The sequence below is a fragment of the Somniosus microcephalus genome, chromosome 2, assembly GCF_052327205.1.
Source record: "Somniosus microcephalus isolate GS21.2 chromosome 2, FLI_Smic_1.0, whole genome shotgun sequence".
Lineage (NCBI taxonomy): Eukaryota > Metazoa > Chordata > Chondrichthyes > Squaliformes > Somniosidae > Somniosus > Somniosus microcephalus.
Genome location: NC_140988.1, coordinates 109,447,573 through 109,472,221, shown reverse-complemented (window position 1 = coordinate 109,472,221; position 24,649 = coordinate 109,447,573). Strand labels below are relative to the sequence as shown.

Here is a 24,649-nt window from a genome sequence, read left to right as displayed (position 1 = left end):
GCCCTTTTAGAACTGAGAAGGAGGAATTTCTTCTCTCAGAGGGTCGTAAATCGGTGGAATTCTCTGCCCCAGAGAGCTGTGGAGGCTGGGTCATTAACTACATTTAAAGTGGAGATAGACAGATTTTTTGCAAGATAAGGGAGTGAAGGGTTATGGGGAGCAGGCGGGGAAGTGGCTTTGAGCCCAAGATCAGCCATGATCTTATTGAATGGCGGAGCAGGCTCGAGGGGCCAAGTGGCCTAATCCTGCTCCTATTTCTTATGTTAGGCCCTTGGGAGCCCTCAGGTAAGGGCGTAGATTTTTCCCCGATAGGAGGCATCCACACGCAGGAAATTACAGGCCAATATCAGTTCTACTCTGGATTAGGAGAAAATAACACCTTCATACAAAAGGAAGCTAATCTATTTTTGTGAGCAGCATAAAAAGTAGCCTATTGAGCCTCTGAGAAGGGGAGAACATACTTCTATTGTGCATAGTTTACAAGTGATTTTTATCTTAATTTGATGAAATAACCCTCCATCAAATCACAATTGACTTGAATTGCAGTAAATGTCAACCTAAAAATATATTTCCCCAAAGTGAATTTGTTCTTGTTTAATCACAGTTGTGTTTACCAACATTGGTCAACTTCACAAGATAGACCCAAAACAAGGCCCTTTGGGTCATTCGATCTCTTCCTTCCAGGATACTACTCCTACTGTCTTTCCTTTTTAATGACATCTTTGACATTGCAGCATTCCCCAAGTATAGGACTGACGTGGCACCCTAGATTGTGAGCTCAAGTCCTGGTGTAAGTTTGAACTCACCACTTCCTGATCCAGAGGCAAGAGTGATACCAACTGAGCCAACCTGACATACAAAGTGGCACAACACGAGAAATTGTTTAGTAACTGGCCCCTGTTCCTGGTTTACTGCCAACATACAACCATACTACTAACACTCCTCAAGACATATGGCATGCACTCAACTAAAGACAAGTCACAAGGACTTGACCAGGGGTGGAGAAAACTATATCCTCACAATTCCCTTACCACGTAAGTAAACATAATAAATATTAATGCAAGGTTGTTCACAAGTCATGCAAGACTATAATTAAATTGTAGCAGATATGACACCCATCAACAATGTATTATAAAGTGCATACCATGGGTTGCCAACTCATGACTTGTGGGTTTCATGCAGCTCTGTATTCAAATTCTCTGTAGTGCAGTGTTCCTTACCTCATTGATTAGATGAACCAGCGCTAGCGTGACCAATGTCTGTTGTTGATCGGGCAGTCACAGCATTTGCACGCTCAGAAGGGAGCGTGAACAAGCGGCATAGAGAAAGGAGTGGCAGGAAGTGGAAAACAGTGTACAGTGAGGATCATTGAGCAGGGAGTGGCAGGGTGCACTGGGGACCAAGCAAACTGGTGAGTCAGACAAACAGTACAGAATAAATTTGTTTTGAGCGCTGCGGAGGAAAGTTGTACTTCCATAATATTCAACTAATATTAATTCACACGGAAATTTTGATTAACTCAATTCAAATAATTGTCAAAGTGCAGAACTGAACCTAGGGGAACATGGAAGGGAAAACTAATTTCTGTGCAATGCGAGAGGAAGACCCAGAGCCAGGCAGTGCTATGTAAATGTTTTAAATGAAAGCATCAATTTTCCTGATAGCATGGGTCTCTCCAACGGTAGGTTATTCTGATGATGTTAATTATGGGAAACATCCTAGAACAGCTCCATTGTAAACAGCAGGGACAAGACTTCAAACCAGCCTGAGGGCTGCTCTGGAGCTGCCCGACTCAAAAACTACGCTACAGGCTAGGATTATTATCTTGATTGGAGTGTCAACTGTGGACAAGCAGTTTTCGCAGTCAACGACAGCACTCTTGAACATAAATTTCCTAACCTCTACAGAGCAGACAGCAGTGAGGCTTTATCGGATGTAATTTCTTTTTCTGGCTCTTCAGCTGTGAATGATTGACTACCTCTCCTCCCATGTATACAACACAAAGCCTACCATGATGCACTGTAATTATAGATTTTCAAAACGGAAATAAAATTTAAAATTACGTGTTTCGAACACTTACTATACCTGTATGAGAACGTCTGTGTAGTTCTAGATTGCTTGGGTGCTTAAAGGTTTTCCCACACAGTTCACAACAATATTGCTTCTGTGACTGACAAAGTTGGGACTGAGAGTTTGAGTTAGTTAAAGACTGGTCAAGAACGTCCTCTGAATCTCCAGTAGCTGCACAGTCACCTTGTGCTAGATCACTCGCTCGCAAAGGCGGCTCAGCTAGTTTCATTTGTTCCTGATCTTTTTCCCCAGTACCATTGCCTTGACTCAGATTCTCCTTGGGCATCTTGCTTGAACAAAGTTCATTCATTTTCTCTGTTTCGGTTGCTTCATTCACTTTAGGTAGCACAGAAGGTGGCTCAAGCAGCTTCTGGGACCTCAAATAATCATACTTCTTCAGAGGGATTGTCTTTTTCACATGAGGCAATTGCCTAATGGGTTGAGATTCGATGTTCCCTGTACCCTGACCAAAGGACCACCTTTCTTCTGTATGAATAGCCATGCCTGACAAGGAGGGCTCCTGACTAGCAGTGTTGCATTCGGAATGCTCAAGGGAAGATACATCCTTAGTGGCTACTGCTGCACTTAAACCATCATCGAGGTCTGCTCTTCTTTGTTCCCCTTGATTATTATTGAAAAAAGGAGACAGATTTTGTTTGAACATTTCTTTACCATAACAGTTGTACAATTTAGAAGGCTGTTGAGAATTTGGCCTCAGTGGATAATCTGAAGAATTCTTGTCCGGAAGTCCAGGTGTTTGGTTCTGCAAAGTGGCTGATATTTCAGTTTGGGAAATATCTGGGAGCGGTCTAAATAAAAGGCCCAGCTCCTGTGCTTTATGAATATGACTCTGTATCCCAAATGAGCAGTCACGGTTTATCTCAGCACCATTGCTATTCTCTAACATGTCCTCTGTATCGGTTGTCAGGGCCCCATGCAATGAAATGGCGCCAGTGGCTGACAAGTTGGCGGTACCACCGATGACATTTGTTGAAGCCTTTAGGAAAGTATAACACATACTGAGCACATTTGGTACCTGCAAGCACTGAGCAATGTCTAACACTGCCTGGACATTTTCATGGCTAAGATCAAGGTGTGAAGTATACATAAAATCCAGAATCTGGCCAATGCCACCAACATTTTTAATGTCCAAATGGAAGACGTCACGACTCTGACCTGAAGAATTCTGAAATAAGGTCCTGAAACGGAATAGATATAGCACAAAATTATTTCAAGCTAAAAAGCATCATTGGCAGCAGTTTACTACTTAAATGCCTTTATTAAAAAACAATGAAGCTCTAAAGACATTTACTTGAAAAGAATTAGATCTTAAATTGTCACAGCATTTGCTGCGATAGTGAAAGTGAAATTTGATGCTTTCAGTTCACTCTATAAATACTATGCTGCACAGCAATTCAAAGGTGCACTAAAGGCACCCAAGGAAAAGCATTCAGGAAGAAATGTGGTCCTTCAGCTAATAACTCCAGCTGGCTGAAGAACCACATGGCAAGCAAAAACTCTTGCCTAGATGTCTTGAGAGATTTGCCACTGGTGTTACTGGCTGATGGATCACAATCATCCAAGATCCATAATTAATTTTGAATTTAAAGAGCACAAAAAAGATACATGCAAAATATAACTAACAATTTCTAGATTATTCAAACACAGAAAATGTGTTAAAAAAAGTCAATATGAAAATTTTATGGTGCATTAAATATAACTTGCAACAAAAAAAACCCACCAAATAGAAAGACATCTAAAGTAACTTTAGAGATAGCTGTAAATCCAGTCCAAGTTAGGTGAATTCTGACACATTGTAACGTGAATTATAATGAAACAAAAGTTAAGTAGAAAATTTTGAAACATCCCATGTGCATTAAAACAATGGGACGGATATTCCGATCCCTACGGGTGTGTATGCGCTGGAAACCGACATTTCCGATCTGTCAAGAAAGCTCTTGACAGATCCTCCGGCTGCCGGGAGAAGGGCCTCTGCGGGCGGATAGTTCCGCTTTTTGGAGACCCTCCGCCCGCAGAAAACCCTTACAATTCTTGCGCCTGGTAAAAGCAGGCGTAAGGCCTGCTTTTACCAGGGTAAAAGTTGAAAAAAGTAAAACAAAAACAAAAATTTTCACTGATTTATCATTTAAAAATACTTTAAAAAAGGTAAGTTTATTTTTAGCCCCATAAAAAAACTTTAATTTATTTTTCCCAAAAACTTAAAAGTTTTGTTTAAAATAGTTAATTTATTGTACTTAAGTCATTCTAAAAATGTGATTTTTTAAAAATTATTTAAAGTTTTACTATGTTTTGGGGGTGATCTCCATTCATATATTGGACAGGTCTTCTTGTCAAGTGTATGAAGGGAGATTCCCTTCTGTGATTGGCTCCCCATGGCCCACGTGATCCCAGGGACGCTGCGAACTACCTGCGCCTCTGGGATACATGGGCCCTGCGCACTTGGAGTTTGGAGAGGCCCAGCATCGGAATTGTGCGCGTCCCGGGAGTCCTCAGGTAAGGGTGCAGATTTTTCCAGATTGCCCTGCGATCGGAATATCTGGGCCAATGGATTTTTTCACAATCTATTTATAGAAACTAACAAATCTCCCATTGCGTTGCTCATGGTCAGCTGGAAGTGTGTGATGGGGAATTTTTTTTATAGGGAGCAAGTGTGATACTTGAAGTGTTTGCTACATGTAAGACTTTTAATTTATTATATACACGTGAACACTTCCATTTGTCTGTTGTGTGCTTTAAGCAAAGACTGGCTGATCTAAAAGCCATCTGTTTTATTTTTATAACGAGTATAATTCCAGTGCAGAACTTTAAAATAAATATTACAAACAGTTCATACCCACCTAAAATACTGGCTGAATGCAGCCAGCACATTCTTATGGGCCTTAAAGCAGACACCCTTTACAACCAGCATGCAGTCACATAGAAAGCCTTGGATTCGCTGTTCATGAAGCTGTTGTAAAAGATGACAGCTGTGGCTTCCTAGGGATTCAGCTGCCATTCTTTAGCTACCCTAGGACAGAAAAAAAAACTCCTACTTAACATGAGACTCATTAAAAGATACAAAACCAACCAACTGGAGGGGATGTGGTTTTATTTGTAAAGCGGGATGAATCAAACTCCGCTCAGGCAGAAAGCCATTCACAATTAACCCAAGAGCATTTGCAACTTTTTTTCCACAAGTTACAAAGAAAATGGTCAGCTAATATTATTTGTACAACTTACATTAGTTAAAATATAATTGTGTGTGCGTGGTTCACAAGATAAACCTACCTTACATGTCTACACAGTTTTGCACTGTTACAATTAACATTAGTTTACAGCGGTTTGTTTATGTTACACTTTCACCTGTGCAGTGGGTAGGAAACAGTGGCTGGGACGTTTTATTACATTAAATGCACTACACAAATGTAAGTTGCTGTAGTAAAAGGTGAAAGTTCAAAGATATAATTTCCTCCCCACTAATGGAATGGTTTTAGCTTTAAAAAGGGCCCATTGAGACTGCCATCATCGTAAGTGTACCATAATCGTGCACTATCACTAAAGGGAGATGAAGAGGATGAAAAGAGGGAAGCGGGTGGGTGAACATGAAGAAAATACTGTCAGCTCCAATCTTTCTAAAATGAAATTTAGCCCAGTATGGGCCGATGCAAGTTAATTTATCTTCGATAAGAAAATTACTATGTTTTACTGCAGTGCAACCTGGTAGCTTAAGTCAACTGTTTTACTTTAGAATAGCATCCTACTTTCATTTCTTCCATCTTAGCAGGCATTTAAGTGTCATCCATGGCTCAGTGGGTAGCACCCTTGCCTCGGAGTCAGAAGGTTGTGGGTTCAAGTCTCACTCCAGGGACTTGGGCACATAAAGCTAGGCTGACACTCCAGTGCAGTACTGAGGGAGTGCTGCACTATCAGAGGTGCAGTCTTTCGGATGAGACATTAAACCGAGGTCCTGTCTGCTCTCTCAGGTGGACGTAAAAGATCCCAGGGCACTATTTCAAAGAAGAGCAGGGGAGTTATCTCTGGTGTCCTGGCCAATATTTATCCCTCAACCAACATAACAAAAAAACAGATTATCTGGTCATTTTCACATTGCTGTTTGTGGGAGCTTGCAGTGTGCAAAATGGCTGCCACGTTTCCCACATTACAACAGTGACTACACTTCAGAAGTACTTCATTGGCTGTAAAGCGCTTTGAGATGTCCAGTGGTCGTGAAAGGCGCTATATAAATGCAAGTCTTTCTTTCTTTGGGTTAAAACTAAATTAACCACAGATCTATTTAAAAAGAGGGAGCAATCACTTTTGGTTCAATGATTTATTGCCTGGTTTACTTTTCTAAATATGTTTCTTCCAACCGTCAACAACATTTTAAACAACTATCTCTACACCATACCCAACATCTCTTCAGTTAAAGAACCATCCATAATCATAATTTTTTCACAAGAGTAGAAACATCTAGAAACAAAACGTATAATAATGAATAGTCAGCATGAATTTCAAAAGGGAAAATCTTGCTTGACCAAACTTATTGAATTTTTTGAAGAGGTAACAGAGAGTAGACAAGGGTAATGCAGTAGACGTAATTTATCTAGATTTTCAAAAGGCCTTCGATAAGGTACCTCATAATATACTAATGAACAAGAAATCCAATAAAGAATTCAGAAGTAACTTCTTTACGCAAAGAGTGGTGGGAATGTGGAACTCGCTACCACAGGGAGTGGTTGAAGCGAATAGTATAGATGTATTTAAGGGGAGGCTGGACAAGCATATGAGGGAGAAGGGAATAGAGGGTGTAATCAACCACCACCTAGACCGAAGGGTGTGTTGATGCAAGGGGGGGGGGGGGGGGGGGGGGATGAGCACAGTCACAAGATCGGTAAATTAAAAACAGCAGTTAGCTGTGTTTTATTTTTAGAAAACAGGGAAAAAAGGTTCACGTCTGGCAAAATCCAAAACACACATGACGTTCAACAAGAAAAATGACGAACAAAAACCATCACCCGCCCCGGGTGGTAAGGAAAGCAGTCCTTAAATCAATTTTTTTCAAAAACAATAAGCCAGGGTTACTTTACCACTGGATCTTTCTTAGCCGGTCCAGGGATCATATCAGACTCTCAGAACTAAACAATATTCCACTCGGGTTCAATAGTAGACCTCTCTGTGGCAGCTGCAAGCTGGTTTTCAACAATGTCTTGGCTTTCTCCCTAGGTACTGGCCCTGAAGGGACGCACTAGTTTGCCTTTTGTACTCTTGAGCTAATGGGTAGATTTGCCTCAGGTGTGTTGGAGGTGGGTGTGGCCTTCACCTGAATTGGAGTGAGAGGGGGACTTTGTCTCCATCTGGTGGCCACATACCGTCCATCCACCACAAACCGCCCCCATAGCTCACATATCCCCACCCTCAGCTCCGACCTCCGGGAAGGGGCGCAGGCAGACCAAAGGGCCTCCTCTTTTCTGCTTTTAGTTCATCCTCTATTTTTTCGGAGTTTTCTGTTGCTGTTTTATAATGAAGCACCTGTCCTTCGAGTCTGGCAACATTTTGTTCCATTTGTTAAAATCCATGATATACTCCTCCATGGAATAACTGTCCATTTTCCAAAATCTATCGAATTCTGACCAGGCCTCACAGGCACTTAACAGGTCATCTTTCTTGTAAATTTTATCCACAAATTCCATTAGAAAGTCAAGACCATCATCATTATTCAACTGAGTTGCATCCAATTCAGAAAATACCTTACTTCTGATTTTACTTCATTCCAGAAGCAACAACACCAGCATGTCTTGTTTTCTCTTTGGTAGAGCAGTAACCACATATCAACCTCATTCTTCCACTGGTCATACACTTCAAGCTCCAAGAACATTGGCAGGTAGTCACACTCGTTTTAAACTTGCTTTCTTCCATTTTCCACTATGTTTCCAACCTCCACCTTTAGGAAACCATTCTCTACTACCTTGCTATACATCCACTTTGGCAACATTGACACCCAGGTCATCGCTCCACCAAAGGGTTTTCAACAATGTGGAGCATAAATGCCGGCATGGACTGGTTGGGCCCAATGGCCTGTTGTTGTGCTGTATATCTTATGTAATCCTATGTAGTACAAAACCTTCCAAAACTGTTCAGTAAAACTGGCCATACATAGTGGGCATGGATCAATATCCTTTCCCTCCATTCCAGAGTATCTGTAACCCCATCCTTTTCAGTAATCATAAGAACATAAGAAATAGGAGCAGGAGGAGGCCAATCGGCCCCTCGAGCCTGCTCCGCCATTCAATAAGATCATGGCTGATCTGATCCTAACCGCCAATCTACTATCACAGAACCATCTCCTGAATCTAACAGAATTAGACACACGAAATAGGAGCAGGATCAGGCTACACGGCCCCTGAGCCCGCTCCGCTACCCACAGGGCCATGTCCGATCCGAACCTAGACTCATGTCCAAATTCCTGCCCGCTCCCCGTAATCCTTAATTCCCTTTACTTCTAGGAAACTGTCTATTTCTGTTTTAAATTTATGTAATGATGTAGCTTCTACAGCTTTTTGGGGCAGCATATTCCATGGACCTACCACCCTCTGAGTGAAGTAGTTCCTCCTCATCTCAGTTTTGAAAGAGCAGCCCCTTATTCTAAGACTATGCCCCCTAGTTCTAGTTTCACCCATCATCGGGAACATCCTCCCCGCATCCACCCGATCCAACCCCTTCACAATCTTATATGTTTCAATAAGATCGCCTCTCATTCTTCTGAACTCCAATGAGTAGAGTCCCAATCTACTCAACCTCTCCTCATATGTCCATCCCCTCATCCCCGGGATTAACCGAGTGAACCTTCTTTGTACTGACTCGAGAGCAAGTATGTCTTTTCTTAAGTATAGACACCAAAACTGTATGCAGTATTCCAGGTGCGGTCTCACCAATACCTTGTACAACTGAAGCAATACCTCCCTATTTTTATATTCTATCCCCCTAGCAATGAAAGCCAACATTCCATTGGCCTTCTTAATCACTTGCTGCACCTGCATACTAACCTTTTGAGTTCCGTGCACCAGGACCCCCAGATCCCTTTGTACTTCAGTACTTTCCAGTTTCTTGCCATTAAGATAACAACTTGCTCTACGATTTTTCCTGCCAAAGTGCATAACCTCACACTTTCCAGTATTGTATTCCATCTGCCAAATCTCTGCCCACTTACTTAGCCTGTCTATGTCCCCTTGCAGGTTTTTTTATGTCCTCCTCACTCACTACTTTCCCCCCCATCTTAGTATCATCTGCAAACTTTGATATGTTACACTCGGTCCCCTCCTCCAAATCGTTAATATAGATTGTAAAGAGTTGGGGACCCAGCACTGACCCCTGCGGAACACCACTAGTTACTGATTGCCAGTCTGAGAATGAACCATTTATCCCAACTCTCTGCCTTCTGTTAGATAGCCAATCCTCTAGCCATGCCAGAACATTACCCCCAATCCCGTGATTTTTTATCTTAAGCAATAATCTTTTGTGTGGCACACGAGGCCCCAGGTATGTGGGCATTTTATTTGCAGATCGGAGGCATTCCCTGCAGGAAGCCTCCGACCGCAAATTCAGGGTCATTAGTATGTAGTTTGAGGATTTCCGGCTGGAAAGTATTTTTGACCTTTCAAAGTATGCAGAGTTGTTCGGTCATGTAACTCATTTAATTTTATGTGCATTTTGAATACTAAATATAGATTACAAAGAGAATCAGTTGCAAAAGTACAAAACCATTGATCAACTTCTGATAACTAGGAAAAGAAAAACTGCATTGGAGGCAGTTCAGAGACAATTCACTAGGTTAATTCCAGAGATGAGGGGGCTGACTTATGAGGAAAGGTTGAGCAGGCTGGGCCTTTACTCATTGGACTTTAGAAGAATGAGAGGTGATCTTATTGAAACATGTAAGATACTGAGGGGGCATGACAAGGTAGATGCAGAGAGGATGTTTCCCCTCGTGGGGTAACCTAGAACGTGGGGGCACAGTTTTAGAATAAAGGGTCGCCCTTTTAGAACTGAGATGAGGAGGAATTTCTTCTCTGAGGGTCATAAATCTGTGGAATTCTCTGCCCCAGAGAGTTGTGGAGGCTGGGTCATTAAATACATTTAAGGTGGAGATAGACAGATTTTTGCAAGATATGGGAGTGAAGGGTTATGGGGAGCGGGCGGGGAAGTGGCTTTGAGCCCAAGATCAGCCGTGATCTTATTGAATGGCGGAGCAAGCTCGAGGGGCCAAGTGGCCTATTCCTGCTCCTATTTCTTCTGTTGTTATGTACTTACCTTGTCATTTCCCCTTTGGCTACTCAGTCACTTTTTGGTTAATTTTACATTTTCCAAATCAGCAATTCACAATCTCTGCAGTTCCTTCACATTCTTGTGATATTGATGCTAATACACATAGACTTATGGTCAGTCAACAGGAAAGCAGACACCACACAATAAGCAGAATAGCACTTGGAACACCAAAGACATTGAAGTCTGCAACTATTCCATAAGTTATTGCTACAATGTGGAAAAGATTTGACTTAACACCACTGTAATTTGTTCTATGGTTCAAAATTAATACTTTCCCCTGCTGTTTAATTTTAATGAAAATTAAACAAATAAAGCAATGTTCCCCATTTTATACTTTTCATTAAAAATAGCAAAGATGAAGTTTTACCCAAACATTTCTGCAAGCTCCTGCAGTTTTGGAGGGAAACTAAACTTTTAAAAGTCAGCTTTCTGTAAAACAAGATGATAAACAGCAGTGAGGTGTCTCAGGGAGGGGAAGGTGCAAAAAGCAGCACTCCAAGGTTGAATGGTGGACAGGATTAGGAAGGGCGCTACAGGAGATGGTCAAAGGCATAACTGAAGGAGTTGGTTGAAAGGAGAATTTTGAAGAAGGGGAGAAATGTCACAAGCTGGAAGGGTTTAGGAAAAAAAAGAGTTCCAGAGTGTGGGGGCATGTTTGAAGTCTGCCATCAATAGTAGAACAGAGGGAGGCGTGGAATGCATAGCAGACCAGAGTTGGAAAAGCAGAGGGTATGAGCACGCATTCAGGGCTGGAGAAAGGATTTGGTAGATGAGGGTTTTGAAGTCAACGTGCTGAGGGACAGAGAGCCAATAGAGGTTGATAAGGACTTGGGCGATCGACAAATGGGACTTTATGCATGATGGGATGCAGGCGGTAAAGTTCTGGATGAGTTGGAGTTTATGGAGGGTGGAGCTCAGGAAGCTGATGAGGAAAGTGTTGAAAATGCCAAGATCGTAAAGATGTGAATGAAGGTTTTCAGTGGGAGTGTGTATAAAGTAGGGATGAAGATGAGTGATATTTCTGAGGTGGAAGTAGGCAGCCATGCTGCTGCATTGGACATGGGGTTTGTATCTCAGCTCGGGAACAAGTGGAACACTGAGGTTGCGGGTAAAGGAGGCAGAGAAAATTTATTTAGAGCTTGCTTGAACACTATCTGCTGGAAAATGTTCATCTCAAACTCTGACATTTATTAACATAATTCTAAACTCATCATTGTTAAGAAAGTACCTTCTAAGTTATTCATCATTTAAATATAGTGCTAGATGTTTATTAAGATTTCCAACTGAACATTATAAAAAGAGAGTATTGTTCATGTTATACATTATTTTATTATGGTAGTGCTAGAATTAAACTAAATGTAATGGAAATAGCATTCTTTCTAATTGCAAGAGTATATTCCATCTTTATTTGATTTGAGAACTTTGTCAGGGGAAAAGCAGCAATGCTTTTCCCCTGACTACATTAATGATTTATACGGAGAACTGTAGGGAATGCCACATTCATGAAGGCTCCAAAATTAAAAATTACAACCATAAAAAAATCACATTATTTTCAAAATAATAAGCATGTGAAATAAGATAAACTGGATGATACAGTTAGTTCTATTCACCTGATATCAGATCTTGAAATCCATCCACGGTGGGTAAGGCTAAAAGCTTCTCCCTACTGCTAAGACGCTGAGTAAAATGAACTTTAGAAATCTCATTGGTTCCCACTGAGTTTACAATGAAAGCTGGTGTGGGAAATGGGAATGTCATACTGGTTCAGGTGCGACCCGTGGAGGTGGTCGCTCTGGCTGCCTGCCTCGCTTCTGCGGCTTTGTCTGCGCCCGGATGGTCCTGGAGAAGGAGCATGTGGTGTTCACCAGTATGCTTGAAACCTTCCATGACCAGTGGGTACCACAGGGACTGGAGTGTGTAATGGATACAGGGAATATTATTATTTAATTTGATAAGTTTCCTTTGTCTTTTTATGATTTGGGTTTCATTAGTTGTTCCCCTCTAAAAAGGGGCACTTTTGTTAGATTTTTTTGGGTTGATGACACAGGGGCAACCCAGTGTCTCCTTATGGGTTAACAGAAAAGACATACTGGTGCAGCAAGGGATGCACTTTTGAAGTAGGCAGTTAAGGCACACTGTTGAGTCAGATTAGAGTTTTACTTAGCAATGGTCTCATGCTGTATCTGGCCTGTGAATGCTTGATGCCCACATCAAAACTGACATTCCTTATCCTACCATCTGAAAGAACTGCTGGATCTCAATCCTTGCTTGCACTTCGCCCACACAGTTTACCCTTGGTCACCCAGCATGCAGGTCAGAGTAGGTCTTCTCCTAGGGCAGGTGAGAACAAAAAAAATCCACTGTGCACAGGTTCAAGGAGCACAAAGCACCAGGGAAGGTCTGTCAAACTGCCTGTCCATGTTCTGGTTTCTGGCACTTGCCCTGGTAACTATGGAGTACAACCACACAGTGCCAACTGGTTCAATTGAAGCGTTCTGCAGCCATTGAGAATTGAGCTACATCAATTGCTTCACCAACTGAAATTGTTTAAAACATTTTAACTGCTAGGCTACCCAATATTTATTAATGGTATTCTCCTTCATGGAGGATGGTGGGGGGGGGGTGTTTGAAGTTGTTCTACCCACCCAGTACCAGCCCATTAGCCTGAACAAAAGCATAATACTGCAGATGCTGGGAATCTGAAATATAAACAGAAAATGCTGGAAATACTCAGCAGGTCAGGCAGCATCTGTAGAGAGAGAAACAGAGTTAACGTTTCAGGAAAGGTCATTGATCAGAAACATTAACTCTGTTCCTCTCTCCACAGATGCTGTCTGACCTGTTGAGTGTTTCCAGTATTTTCTGTTTTTAGGACATTCCTTACCTTGCTGAATAACTGGATTAAAATAATGTTTACTTGCAGTTATTATTAGCGGTGACAGGTGGAACAGATCCAGGCTTGTTAGTAAGAAATGACATATAAACTAACTCGGTACAAGGCACTGTGATGTAGACATGCATCAATGTACTGAACCATGCGACAGATAGTAATTAGTCACTTATCTTACCAGCAGCTTGTTTGGTACTTTGGTACAATGAAAAATAAATCCCTTAAGACATCACTCTCTTAGTCACATCCAACAGCAAAGACTACAAATTCTGACTGATTACATATACGCGAAAGACTTTAAAATTAGGATAAATTCCACGAAATGAATGAAAATAGCGAAGACTAAAACAATTTTAAATAAGCATCAAGGTAGAAACCAAACCATCATTCATCTTTAAAATTACGTTTTAAATATAATTATATTAAATTTTAAATTCCGCTTTCCTTCTGAAGGGGTTTTCAATCTGCAGTAGATTCTCACCCTCAATCATAGTCCATCCTTTCGCTCTGGTTTCCCTGCCAAGCCCGAGCGGAGGCTTCCCCTGACTCGGTTTCCAGGACAACAGTTACTGAACGGGACTCGAGGCCTAAGTCGGGCGCTGTAGAGCCGCAATGAAGAGCCCGAAGCACGAAAACCGAGGGGGAAAGGAGGCAGCAATCGAACCAACCGGTCTTGTGGCGCCTCAGGACGCTTTTCTTGGTACTAGGTCATACCAAAAGGCGCTGCCTCCTCAACCTTTGAAAGAGAAACATAAGGCAGGTAAGACTGGGCGGGGACGCTGCTGGTCTGCAGCGGTCGCACCAACAATTGCAAGAAGCCCCGGGCAAGCTCCATGAGACTGGCTCTTTACCTGATGGCTTTCGAATCCCGCTTCCTCTCTTCGCTCGTCCTGCCTCTCTGTCTGGGTAGCTCTGCAGCATCTCTATTTCCTCCTTTCCAGTGAGCTCCAACAGGCCCGGAACCTCAGCCCGGGGAGGAGGAGAAAGGGGAAGGAACAGAGCCTTGTGCCTTTTCCGGTACCGCGCCTGCAATGTGCTCGGGCTTGTTGGAACGGCAGTATTTCAGAGGCGGAACAGCGGCTCGTGGCTCTGAGGAAATAAGTTTAAATATTGTAAGTGTGCATTAATCTGCTGGAGCTCTGAGTAGAGTTGTACGATAACCTGTAAATCATTCGGTTTAAGAAAGTCGCCTATTTCTGTACTATTGATTATAGTAGTTATCTGTTTTCCTGTTGCTTTGGTCTAAATTAAGCAAAATGTTTTAGTCATCGTAGATCATTTTTCGCATTTGGTTGAATCACCTACCTGAAGGCTTGATTTTTCTAGACTGTTTCCTCCGGTTTTTTGTTAAATTTTATTCTGTGCTTTTCTTCCGTTCGCCTCACCCCACATGTTTGGTTTAAAGAGAAACTTACTTGTGATAGGTTCAGACCGTGGATGTTTCCAGAATGTCCGACAAAAATTGACTTTGGGGGGGGGTCTCAGTCTCCTCTAAATTAATGCTTTTATTTAACAGTAATTTCTAATGAAAGACAGACTTGAATTTCTGTCGCGCCTTTCACAACCTTAGGACGTCCCAAAGTGCTTTACAGCTAATGATGTATTTTTGAAGTGTAGTCACTGTTGTAATGTAGGAAACGTGGCAGCCAATATGTGCACAGAAAAATAAATGTTCACCAGGACACCAGGAAGAATGCCCCATCTCCTCTTTGAATAGTGCCGTGGGATCTTTTAGGTCCACCTGAGGGTAGACGATGCCTCGGTTTAACGTCTCCTCTGAAAGACCGCACCTCCAACAGTGCAGCACTCAGCACTGCACTGGAGTGTCAACCTGGATTGTGTGCTCAAGTTTCAGGAGTGGGACATGAACTCACAACCTTCTGACTCGGGCAATATGATGATGTATAGTACAGGAAACTTTGTGCTATCCGGCACCCCCGGGACCGAGCTGCTGCCGTTGCCTGAAAACTGCCGTACTCTCCAGAGTTAATGTTGAGAGATACGGAGATTCTTATCTCCGTATTTGACAACAAACACTGTTGCTTAGCAACAGCTTCTAAACACTCGGGTGTGCCCCTAAAGCTCTGTAGCTGAAGCTGTTGCTATAGCTACAGACCTTGCACAGCTTGACTGTTCAAACAAAGCAACAACAAAAAAGAATAAAAAACGGCTGCTGATTTTTGCCAGTGGCTCCAGATTGCCGGATAGCTCACCTCTGGATAGCACAAAGTTTCCTGTATCAGTTTTGGTCTTTTGGTGTAGTTCTTCTTCTTAGGCAGTCCTTCGGAACCGAGGATGACTTGCTTCCACATTAAAAATGAGTTCGCAGGTGACTGATGAGTCCAGTGCGGGACCTACAGTCTCTGTCACAGGTGGGGTAGACGGTGGTTGAAGGAGCAGGTGGGTGGGGTGTTTGGGTTGACGTGTGCTCCTTGCGCTGCCTGCGCTTGGCTTCCGCTTGCTCCCGGCGAAGAGACTCGAGGTGTTCGGCGCCTTCCCGGATGCTTCTCCTCCACTTTGTGCGGTCTTGGGCTAGGGATTCCCAGGTGTCGGTGGGGATGTTACACCTCTCCAGTGCTTTAAGGTGCCCGTTGTACATGGTCCATGTCTCTGAGGCATACAGCAGGGCGGGTGTCACTGCTGCCCATGAGCTTAGTGCCGGGTTTGAGGTCCTGGTCTTCAAACACTCTCTTCCTCAGGTGACTGAAGGCTGCACTGGCACACTAAAGGCGGTGTTGGACTTCGTCGTCGACGTCTGCCCTTGTTGACAGTAGGCTTCCGAGGTATGGAAAGTGGTCCACGTTGTCCAAGGCCTTGTCGTGGATTTTGATAATCGGGGGGCAGTACTGTGTGGTGGGGGCAGGTTGGTCGAGAACCTTTGTCTTACGGATGTTTAGTGTAAGGCCCATGCTCTCGTACGCTTCGGTGAAGGTGTTGACGATGGTTTGGAGTTCGGCCTCCAAGTGAGCGCAGACGCAAGCATCGTCTGCATACTGTAATTCGACGACAGAGGATGGGACGACCTTGGATCTGGACTGGAGATGACGGAGGTTGAACAGTTTCCCGTTTGTTCTGTAAATTAGCTCCACTCCAGCGGGGAGCTTACTGAGGGTGAGATGGAGCATTGCAGCAAGGAAGATTGAGAAGAGCATTGGTGCGATGACACAGCCTTGCTTGACCCCGGTTCGTATGTGAATTGGGTCTGTGGTGGAACCGTTGGTCAGGACCATGGCTTGCATGTTGTCGTGAAGCAGGCGGAGAATGTTGACAAACTTTTGAGGGCAGCCGAATTTGAGGAGGACACTCCATAATCCCTCACGGTTGACAGTGACGAAGGCCTTTGTGAGATCAAAGAAGGCCATGTACAGCGGCTGGTGCTGTTCCCTGCATTTCTCTTGTAGTTGTCGCACGATGAAGATCATGTCCATTGTGCCCCTTAATGGGCGGAATCCGCATTGCGACTCTGGGAGGAACTCTTCGGCCACTGGGAGAAGGCGATTAAGGAGGATTCTTGCGATGACTTTCCCTGTGGCAGACAGCAGGAAAACTCCTCTGTAATTACCGCAATCAGACTTGTCACCTTTCTTGAAGGTGGTCACAATTACGGCGTCTCTGAGATCCCCGGCATGCTCTCCTCCTTCCAGATAAGAGAAATGAGTTCATGAATTCACGCCAGTAGTGCTTCTCCGCCATGCTTTAGTGCCTCCGGGGGGATTCCATCTGCTCCTGAGGCCTTGTTCTTCAGTTGTCGGATGGCCTTTTCAACCTCATGCCGGGTTGGGGTTGTGCTGAGATGGTGGCGGGTAGCATGCTGCGGGATGGAGTTGAGGACACGCGCGTCGAAGACAGAGTCGCGGTTAAGGAGATCTTCGAAGTGCTCCTTCCAGCGGGCACTGACTGCCCCTCTGCCCTTGATGAGTATCTCTCCGTTCTTGGCTCGCAGTGGGGTAGGGCCTTGGGTGCTTGGGCTGTAGATGGTCTTGACTGCGCTAAAGAATCCACGCACGTCGTGGTTGTCGGCAAGCTGCTGGATCTCCTGCGCTTTCTCCATCCACCATCTGTTCTTTAGGTCACGAGTTTTTTGGTCTCTTGGTGTAGTAGTGGGAGACAGGTTCATATTCCTGCATTTGATGGAATTCCTAATCTTAGTTGTTTTCTCATCTCTTTCACCACCCAACTAATCTCACTTCAAGTTCGCTTCAAACTGTTCTACCCTCACCTTCTGCCTCTGGACAAAAACTCCCATTGTCTTCGGTCCCTGCTCCACAAACTCCATTCCCTAGCCACCGACTCCATCCCTCTTCTTGACCACTGTCTAAGGCTGAACCAGACTGTTTGCAACATTGGCATCCTATTTGACCCACAGCTGAGCTTTGGACCCCGTATTCTCTCCATCACCAAGAGCGCCTACTTCCGCCTCCGTAACATTGCCTGTATCTGCCCCTGCCTCGGCTCACAAGCTGCTGAAACCCTCATCCATGCCATTGTTACCTATAGACTTGACTATTCCAATTCTCTCCTGGCCGGCCTCCCATTTAGCACTGTCCATAAACTTGAGCTCATCCAAAACTCTGCTGCCTGGATCCTAACTCGCACCAAGTCCTGTTCACCCATCGCCCCTGTGCTCGCTGACCTACATTGGCTCCCAGTCCGGCAATGCCTCGATTTTTGAAATCTCTAAGGCCTCACCCCCCTCTATCTCTCTAACCTGCTCCAGCCGCACAAGCCTCGAGATCTCTACGCTCCTCTAATTCTGGCCTCTTGCGCATCCACTATTGGCGGGCATTCCTTCTGTTGCCTAGGCCCTAAGCTCTGGCATTCTCTCTCTACCTCACTTTCCTTTAAGACACTCCTTAAAACCTACCTCATTGACCAAGCTTTTGATTACCTGCCCTAATATCTCTATGTGGCTCGGTGTCAGATTTTGTTTGATAATCACTGAAGTACCTTGGGCTGTTTTACTAAGTTAAAGGTGCTCTATAAATGCAGGTTACTGTTAACAACTGCATTGATTATTTCTTTTGACACCCTCATCCCCACCAAACTCTAGACAATTTAATTCCCCCCCCCCCATGTTTGCAATTGAAAGCTAGCTCTAGACAGAGTCTGAACCAGAGTGCTTTAGATCATTACAATTTGGGTTTTGTTCCACTTTTTAACTATAACCACTGAATTTGCTTCTTTACAATTATGTGGAATTTCACCACTTGTCTGCAGCCAGTGCCCCACAAATTTCCTCCCTCGTCTCATTGATAACTTTATGATATATGCCATCTGGCCCAGGGGATTTGTTACACTTCATCCACTTAACCTAACCAATCGAGAGCGTCTTCCACACTGATTCAAAATCCTGTAGGATACAGTTCCTGTCCATCACACTTCGGATATCAAAATTGTCTAATGCAAATTTTTGTAGCACGATTAAAAAAAAATAGAAACAAGGGGCGGTTATTTGGAATACGCAAACAAACTCCAGCAATGCAAAATGCCAGAGCCCCAATGTCATAATTCATTTGTGTATGAATTTACCTAATGTTTATTAACATTGTAGCCTTAAAGGGCAAAGTATTTACAGCACAGAAACTGGCCATTCGGCCCAACTGGTCTGTGCCGGTGTTTATGCTCCACACGAGCCTCCTCTCACCCTTCTTCATCTAACCCCATCGACATATCCCTCTATTCCTTGCTCCCTCGTGCACTTATCTAGCTTCTCCTTGAATGCATCTATGCTATTTGCCTCAACTGCTCCTTGTGGTAGCGAGTTCCACATTCTAATCGCCCTCTGGGTAAAGAAGTTGCTCCTGAATTCTCTGTTGGATTTATTAGTGACTGTCTTCTATTTATGGGCCCTAGTTCTGGTCTCGCCCGCAAGTGGAAACATCTTCTCTACATCTACCCTATCAAACCCTTTCATAAGCTTAAAGACCTCTATATCGGGTCACCCCTTAGTCTTCTCTTTCTAGAGAAATGAGCCCAGCCTGTTCAGTCTTTCCTGGTAGGTATAACCTCTCCGTTCTGGTATCATTCGAATAAATCTTTTTTGCACCTTCTCCAGTGCCTCTCTTTATAATATGGAGACCAGAATTGTTCACAGTACTCCGGTCTAACCAAGGTTCTATACAAGTTTAACAGACTTTCTCTGCTTTTCAATTCTACCCCTCTAGAAATGAACCCCAGTGCTTCGTTTGCTTTTTTTAATGGCTTTATTAACCTGTGCTGCTACTTTTAGCGATTTGTGTATCTACCCCCAGATCTCTCTGTTCCTCTACCCCAGTTAAACACTTATTTTCCAAGGAGTATGTGGCCTCCTTATTCTTCCTACCAAAATGTACGAGCTCACACTTAGCGATATTGAAGTTCATTTGCCAATTACACACCCATTCTGCTAGTTTAATAATGGTCCTGAATTTGCGGTCGGAGGCTTCCGCGGGGAAATGCCTCTGATCCGCAAATAAAATCAGCGCCTACCTTCTGCCTCGGGATCCGTGGAGACTCGCGTTCCTGGGCCTCTATGTATAGACATGCGTAGGGGCCCACTTACCCCAGGGGTGCATGCGGTTCGCAAGCGCCCCTGGGATCACGTGGGCCAGCCCAACCAGTGAAAGAAGGGGGATCCCCATTCATGCTTATGGGGATTCCGTACGTACGGAATCCCCATAAACATGAATGGGGATCACATAAAAAATACATTTACATACCAAATAAATAAAAAATACATATTTAAAATTAATTAAAATACAATTTAATTAAGCATTTAAAACACAAATTTTATTTTTTGAAAAATAAATTTAAATGTTTTAATGGGGCTAAAAATAACCTTAACTTATTTTACAGGTGTTTTAATGTTTAAATAATGTGAAAAAATTATTTTTACATTCATTTAAACTCTTACCAGGCATAAGAATTTCACGGGCATTTGCTGGGCAGTAGTTGGGCAAATAGCCCACCTCCCCCCGTGGATGCCCTTTTCCTGGGGATGGCTATGATCTTTCAAGAAGATTCTTGACAGGCCGCAAGATCTGGGTTTTTGCACATGTGCCTCGCGTGCGAAAACCTGGAACTTATGGGCGCTTATGCACCCGTAAGCCCTGGAAAATCTGGGCCAATGTCTTCCTGTATTTTATCGCCGTCCTCCTTTGTATTAACTACACCCCCCAATTTGGTGTCATTCGCAAATTTTAAAATTGTATTTCCAATCCTTGTGTCCAAATTGTTTATGTAAATGGTGAACAACAATGGTCCCAGCACCGATCCTTGTGGAACACCACTGACCACCATTTGCCAATCTGAGTAACTACCTTTAACCCCTACTCTCTCTCTTCTGTTTTGTCGCCAGCTTGCTATCCATTCTGCTACTTGTCCCCTGGCTCCACATGTTCTGACTTTAGTCATGAGTCTACTATGCAGTACCTTTATCCAAGGCTTTTTGGAAATCCAAATACATTGCATCTACTACATTACCCTTATCTACCCTTTCTGTTACTTCTTCAAAGATTTCAGTAAAGTTGGTCAAGCATGACCTTCCCTTTTGGGATCTGTGCTGACTATTACTTATTGTATTTTCAGTTTCTAGATGTTTTTCTGTTACATCTTTGAGTAAGAATTTCATTATCTTTCCTACCACCGCCATTAAGCTAATTGGTCTTTAGTTCCCTGGACTTGTTGTCTCTCCCTTTTGATGTATAGGAAAATAGGCAAATCCCCACACTGTGGCGTTTTACATGCTATAGTGTTCCTGCATTATAAAACAGCGTTGTTTCACATACTGTATGCAGTGCCAATGGAGATTCACATATAAGTGATACAGGAAACACTCGTTTAAACTGCACCTAAATATCCGGAATTCTCTTAACCGGCAAAATTCTCACTTTGAAAACAACACCTCAATAACCGGCAATGTTGCCGAGTCCGAGTCTCCCGCAGTGGCCGAGTTGGTCAGTGGGGGTAGTTCTCCAAACTGCCATTTCTTGGTGCTGTCGGAACACCTCAATACCCCGTAACAGGAGTCTGACTCTCCCGCGCTGCCGGTAGTCTCTTCTGATCTGCCATTTTACAGGGGTACTGTGTGTCTCCCACGCTGCTGGTAGTCATTGCATTGCATTACCCTCAACTGGCAGTACTGTACTTAAGCATCTTCCACCATCCATTTAACACAACATTCTGTAGGTGAGTACCCAATTACTGTATATTGCACATTTCTTTATTTTTATTTGTTAAAAATAGCCTCGGTAGATAACCCTCTCCGTCATCCGGAATTTTTGATCAACCAGCAACATGCCGGTCCCGTCGGTACCGGATACCAAAGAGTTTCCTGTATATTACTTATTTCATTTGCCATACACAAGATATCACATTTTGTTATGGATGCAAAAAAGGGAAGCCAGTCACTTAATTCTGATTGTTTCTGACGTAGACGCTGAACCGTAGAAGCATTTTTCAATCTGCATTCTTCCCTCACCAATCCATTCTGATTGACTTGAAGTTGGATTTTATGAACTTAAAGGGACACTGTTGCAGTTAGTAATAGGATAATATGTTGTAGATTTATATGTTGCAGTGCTCTTGTCCTTGGAGTGCATCATCGAGTTTACAGTGAGCAATGCCATGGAAGATCTGCTATATGTTTCTCTTAGATTTCTCTAAAATATGTATGTTTTACCCTGACAAAAGCAATACTTTGTGGTATATGCGGAGAAGCTGGATGCTAGTATCAGCTGTAGAGTGCCAAATCTTAAAAATTCTAGGATCAGCTCTGAACTTAAACTTCCCGGCAAAATCAGCTACTGGTATACTGCCAGTGTGTTACAGTTGATCCTGAAGATGAAGCTTGTAACACTGATAACAACCCTAAAATCAGTGCAGCGACTGACTATTCCTCTGCTGGTGTTACATTGAGCACACAATTCACTCGCAGCACAGTAGCAGATTTAAAAAATCAAGCCTTGGCCTCATCAGGAGTGAAACACATCGGGCCAGATTTTCAGTGTGCATGCGAGGGGCAAAAATCCTGAATTTGGGTGTCCCGACACCATCCCGCCCAAAACCCGCCTCCACGTAAGTTTCAAGGGAGGCGGGTACCCACCCCGCACTGGGACCCGAGGCGGGAAGGGATTAGTGCCAATTAACTGCCTGTTAACAGGCAGTTTTTAGCCTAATCCCTATTTTGAGGGGGTGTGTGGGATTCCCGACGGCTCCAAACCATGCCAGGTTAGAGCAGGCGGGCCATCGTTGAAGGACTTGGAGGGGTCGCGATGTCGGTGTTCAGGTGAGTGATGGGTGCATGAGTGCAAAGGTAAGTGTGTTTGGTGTGTCTAAAGTGTGTAAAGAAGTTTAAATTACCTGTACTTACCTTTACAGCCTTTCTTCCTCTCTGCTTCGGGAGTCCATCATTCAGCCGGAACTGAAAGCTGAATGGCTGCGATCTGTCAAAAGTGACAGCCTTCAGCTTTGAGTGCCGGTGAGAGTTCTAACTGAGTCTGTGTAGAAGGACTCATGTTAGAAGTCAGGCTGTCAGTGTTTGACAGCTTCAAACAGCTGTGAAACACTGATATTTCATCTGTCAAAAACTCTTGACAGATGAAATTTCAGTCTGTGACGTCACCTGTTGCCAGGTGGCCCTTAATTGGCCTGCTGAGCGGGCTCAACAAGGTCAATCAAGGGAAAATCGCGTTGATTGGCCGGATGTCGATGGAGGCGGGACTGAAACCCAAAAGTTGTAGTCCCGCCTCCTTCCCGACAGCTTAATGAAAATCCAGCCCATCGACTCTGTAATGATTTTGAAATCTAGCTCTGAGGAGAAATCTGGACAAAAGTGTAAATGAGAAGAATTATCTGAGGTATGCAATTACCCATTATAGCCACAACAGATATAGTAGAGCCAACTGTGCAAATAAGATAAAATCTGCACAAGTAAAGCTTATATTGAAACTGATTGTTCTTCTATTTCTCAAAATGTGTATATTTGTTCCTGACACAGGCATTGCTTTATGGTGTGTGAGGAGAAAGTGCCTAGAATAAAATAAAATGGTCTTCTTCACCTGTAATGGATGTGGAGAGTCTGTCAAGAAAGCTCAAGTGGAAAAACATTCTACTATCTGTCGGAACTGCTCATGTTTGTCATGTATTGACTGTGGCAAGGACTTTTGGTAAGCATTTGGTATGGGGTGTACAACATTTGGTTTGTACACACATATTGTATTCTATCTGAATTTAAAGTTTTTAGTATTGTTTAGTTTACCTCTTTCGTGAGTTTCTCGGCACCACACATCAAACATCCAGTACAGAGAGTGGACAACCTGCTTGCAGGTTTTTGCCCAAGTTACTGATCACTAAGAGTACTGTAGAAAAAACTCTGTTTATTGCTCCCTCTCTGAGGAAGCACTTAGCCTCTTTCTAGTTGCTGTCCATTACAGCACAACTGAGATTATGAGCTCTCACTGGCACAATAGTTCAGTGGGTTCTGATGCAACTTTTCACCACCTTGTATGTTAAAATAGCTTATCTTTTTGCCTGAAAATTGTTATCTTTAGGGGAAAGAATGACTGAAGATTTACTTTTCAGAACATGTACAGTACATTGGCCCCAAACATTTAAATGTGCAAGATTGAATGCTAATGTGGAAAATTTTGTATGTGACAAATTGAGCTAGTTTTACTTTGATCATCTTCATTAGTGATAGTTGTGGTAAACCACTGTTATTGTTGTTGTTGTTGTTGTTAGACACTGTTGTACCTATGCATGCCTCAACATGTCTCGGCTGGCTCCACCCACAGGCCCAGGTATAAAGGTGATTGACCTGCAGCCCCCTGCCTTCTTGGAACCCAGTCAACCACCACGAGAGGCATGCTCTGTTCTTTGCTAATAAAAGCCTTTAGTTACTCTCTTAACTCTCAGTCTTTTATGAGTAATTGATAGCGCATCAATAGTCTATCGCAGTCTCGCTACTTCTACTAGTACTCCCGCTGATGGACAGCATAGTCCTGAAATGGTTAAATTGATAGAATATTGAACGGTACACATTGCTATCACCACATGTAGAGCAGAACTATTGTTAAACTATTGCTGCTACAGGTTTGAAGAACTCATTTTAGGGTTTTGCTGTGAGCTATAAGCATCACCCAATGAAATGCACAACAGAAACTCACTCCTAGGTAAGCTAGATGAAGTATTATTTTACATTTCCTCCTAATAGAGATCTGTCAATGTTTATAGGGGAGAGGATTACAAGACCCATATTAAATGCATTAGTGAAGATCAGAAGTATGGTGGTAAAGGATTTGAAGCCAAGGCCAAAAAGGGAGATACGAAACAACAACAGTGGATGCAGGTAAATCAATTTTAGTATGTATATTACTCTTGCTGTGCTTC

At 43.3% G+C, this 24,649-nt stretch overlaps 2 protein-coding genes across 3 annotated transcripts in view; one reads left to right on the top strand and one right to left on the bottom strand.

Moving 5' to 3' along the window:
- Positions 1 to 14,220, bottom strand: part of zbtb49 (zinc finger and BTB domain containing 49) — a 46,627-nt gene extending 32,407 nt beyond the window's left edge. The window contains exons 1-4 of one of the 2 annotated variants that reach the window (XM_085961756.1): positions 14,134 to 14,220; positions 13,764 to 14,018; positions 4,929 to 5,098; positions 2,081 to 3,269 (exon numbers count right to left, since the gene is read on the bottom strand). In XM_085961756.1, the coding sequence (XP_085817882.1) occupies positions 2,081 to 3,269; positions 4,929 to 5,086 (1,347 nt within the window). In that variant the 5' untranslated portion in view covers positions 5,087 to 5,098; positions 13,764 to 14,018; positions 14,134 to 14,220. The remainder of the gene's footprint in view (positions 1 to 2,080; positions 3,270 to 4,928; positions 5,099 to 13,763; positions 14,019 to 14,133) is intronic. The other variant, XM_085961747.1, reaches the window with a different exon arrangement.
- An 80-nt stretch (positions 14,221 to 14,300) lies between these two features.
- Positions 14,301 to 24,649, top strand: part of lyar (Ly1 antibody reactive homolog (mouse)) — a 32,869-nt gene continuing 22,520 nt past the window's right edge. Inside the window, exons 1-3 of the mRNA XM_085961767.1 lie at positions 14,301 to 14,394; positions 23,259 to 23,427; positions 24,494 to 24,608. Coding sequence (XP_085817893.1) covers positions 23,306 to 23,427; positions 24,494 to 24,608 — 237 coding nt within the window. The 5' untranslated portion in view covers positions 14,301 to 14,394; positions 23,259 to 23,305. The remainder of the gene's footprint in view (positions 14,395 to 23,258; positions 23,428 to 24,493; positions 24,609 to 24,649) is intronic.